General features: G+C 39.6%; 1 protein-coding gene across 1 annotated transcript in view; it reads right to left on the bottom strand.

Annotated features, from left to right (window-relative positions):
* otud7b (OTU deubiquitinase 7B) overlaps positions 1-3,019 on the bottom strand; it is a 13,657-nt gene that overhangs the window by 1,828 nt on the left and 8,810 nt on the right. Inside the window, exons 9-10 of the mRNA XM_037676718.1 lie at positions 1,795-1,909; positions 450-540 (exon numbers count right to left, since the gene is read on the bottom strand). Of these exons, the coding sequence (XP_037532646.1) occupies positions 450-540; positions 1,795-1,909 (206 nt within the window). The remainder of the gene's footprint in view (positions 1-449; positions 541-1,794; positions 1,910-3,019) is intronic.

The raw sequence follows: 3,019 nt of genomic DNA, 5'->3' as shown, positions 1-3,019 counted from the left end.
CCAACTTTACACAGTCCCCAACTTTACACAGTCCCCCAACTTTACACAGTCCCCCAACAGTCCCAGCTCAGAAAACCTAAATTACTTTAACATAAAAATCTTTGAACTGTCACCAGCAACATGACGGTGAAGCTTTAAGCCAGCACGCGGGACACAAGAAAACCTTTGCTGGAGTGAGCCGACAGAACGTGAAACACAACCACACACGTTTGCATCCACACGACTTTGAAAGCACGAAAGGGACATGAAGAGATGCACTTTGATACAGTCCAGCTTGTTCAAGGAAGGGTCAGATCTTACAAACTTCAGCTACAGATGTCTAGTTGATTTGTGTGTAATTTAAGTTTTTTAACTACCTTCATGTTACTCGTATTGTTCCAGATTGTTCAAAGTCGCCCTAACCTCAAAATCTATCCTGGTTTACGAGGACAACGATCGCCCACAGTGACTTCATGATTTACCTCACACGGCAGCGGCAGCCAGGTAACCGTCATGTAAGTGTGCAACATCTGCAGCTTGGCCTCCAAAGAAAGAGCCACACTGGGTGAAGACAAAACAGGGAAAAGTTCTGGATGAGAAGTCTCTCTGCCAAGGATTTAGGTGCCAACAGTAAAACAATTATTGAATATTTTCAATTGTAACAAAGTCTGAATAAACTCATACAAAATGTCTGCATTTAAACCATGAAAACAAGTTTAACTATGAAAACTAACCTTAAAAAAATGCAGATTTAATCAGATTTCAGAAGCTACTTTAATAAGGTTACAGGCCTTTGAATGAAGGATGAAATGTCTCAGCAAAAAAAAGAAACCATCCAAATGATCTGACTAACATTGTTGGATTTTATACCTGGATTATTGAGCATGAACTTGGGTGTTTTGAACCACTTTGGTATAACTGTCTCTGATGGGGGAGAGGGTGGGCTCTGGTGGCCATCTTAGCACCAGAAAATTGTTTTTTCCCCCCACTATGGAATGTGCTGTTTGTGGGAATCAGTTTGTTTTGGTGGTTCCTCAGACTGAAGAAGTCCTTTGGACGAAGGACGAAACGTCTCAGCAAAAAAAAGAAACCGTACAGACGACCTGGCTGAACATTGTTGGAAGGTTACAGTTTGTTTGAAACAAGATAAAATATACTGTATTGTGACAGAATTATCCAGGTAAATAAATCAGGTCCTCTGGACGGGTTCTTCTTTGCTGAAACGTTTTGTCTTTTATCCAAAAGACGTCTTCAGTCTTTCAGAAGAATCTGTTCAGAGGACCCGACTCAACCTTTAGAGTGTAAAGAAAGCTTTTCATAGAATAATGTTTGTTTTATCACAAATACAGGCTAGAAATAAAACTAAAACAATCTGCAGTAAAAAAAAAAATCCACTACATTAGCTGTGAGCGTTGCAGTAAACAGAAAATGTATTCCGAGCGTCACGTTGTGCAGGACTTTCAGCTCCGTGACCTTTAGAAACAATGTTAGCAGCCACTTGTGTAAGAGCATTTCTGCAAACCATTTTATTCAAACAAAACCATCATCAGCTGCTGCGATGAATAAGGAGGTTGTCATTTCACTCATCGCTGCTATTTTTAGTGCTTGCTCTCTTGGTTCATTCACACAAAGTATTTTGAGCTAATCTTATTGTCACTGGCAGCGAGTGTGGCTAATCTGGAATCAGGGATTAATCCCTGCATGCTGACACTACAAGGACAGCTGTCTGCCACACATTCCTCACGTTCACAAACACGGGACAACTTTATTCTTATCGTTGTGATCCATCTATGAACTTCTTTATTTTTGTTCTACCTTGCCAGCATTACGTTATCCATGTCGTCTTTTCCCCATTCCCAGTCCTTCCCGGGATCCACAGCGAAGTGCAGAGGCAGCATTTTGTGCTCCGAGTCAGTGAGAGGAATCACAACTGCAGGTGGAAACAAAAAAAAAAAAAAAAAACACTTGTGTAAAGAATTATACATTTATACTCATCATTGTACATTTAGCTTATCAGATCTGTAAATTACTTTTTATGAAAGTTGAATTTTATATTATTAGTAGGCATGGACAGTGATTTATTAAATATTTAAAGTCTATTTCAAACTAAAATTAAATTATCGTCATGGGTGAACTCAGCAAACAAAATACAAACATCCAAATGTCAACGTTAAAATCAATTAAATTTTTGAACATTTTAAATATTACCGTACAACTTGCATTTTAGCTTCAAATGCACATCCCTAAATATTGGTAATGTCTTTGTGCACATAACTTGACAACGTAACATGAGCTGAATTGTGCTGCTCCAGGTGGCTGCATGTTGGAGCAGCTCTGTTACTTTCATTCTGAGATTTTGCTTTTGGAAACTTTAATTCCTCTTTTTCTGGATGCAACTCATTTTTGTGACGACTGTTTCCTCTGGTATTGAATGCTGCGCAGCTGAAAGTATTTTTACAGAAACTTTTTTAGTTTTGGTCATTTGTTATGATGCATAACCATAACAACAAGGTGTTTTTATTTTTTAACCACTGGGAGCAGCTGATTAACATCTCAAAAGCTCAAAGAATTTTATTTAATTTCCCTCTGGGATTAATAAAGTATTTTTGAATTGAATTGAATAATATCTCAGCTACAGCCCCAAATCTCAAATGAGTTGAAAAGGAGGCGCCGTAGATGCATTCCCGTCTCCCTGCCAGCTGTGCTTGAGTGCCTGACCACTGGGATCCTGGAACTAGCAGGAAACGTGGCTCATGACAGCAGAAGGACGGGATCATCCCCAGACACCTGCAACCGGCTGTTTGCAGTGACAAGGAGCTCGTCAGGCTGCTGGGAGGAGTGGCCATCGCTCTGGGAGGACTTCTGCACCCTGAGGTCATCGATGATTTGCCGTTAGTGGGAAGTCGACTCTTTCTCACACACAAAACTGACCTCTTCACACAGTTACACTTTTACTTTTATTAAATTAAACTAGACCAAACTAAAGAAAAGAAAACAACAAAAAAGGTTGAATCATGTCATCTGGACTTCGTTTTTTTGT

Source organism: Nematolebias whitei, chromosome 5 (genome assembly GCF_014905685.2).
Source record: "Nematolebias whitei isolate Nwh7 chromosome 5, NemWhi1, whole genome shotgun sequence".
Lineage (NCBI taxonomy): Eukaryota > Metazoa > Chordata > Actinopteri > Cyprinodontiformes > Rivulidae > Nematolebias > Nematolebias whitei.
The sequence above is the reverse complement of the archived record's forward strand: the minus strand, read 5'-3'. Positions and strand labels throughout refer to the sequence as shown.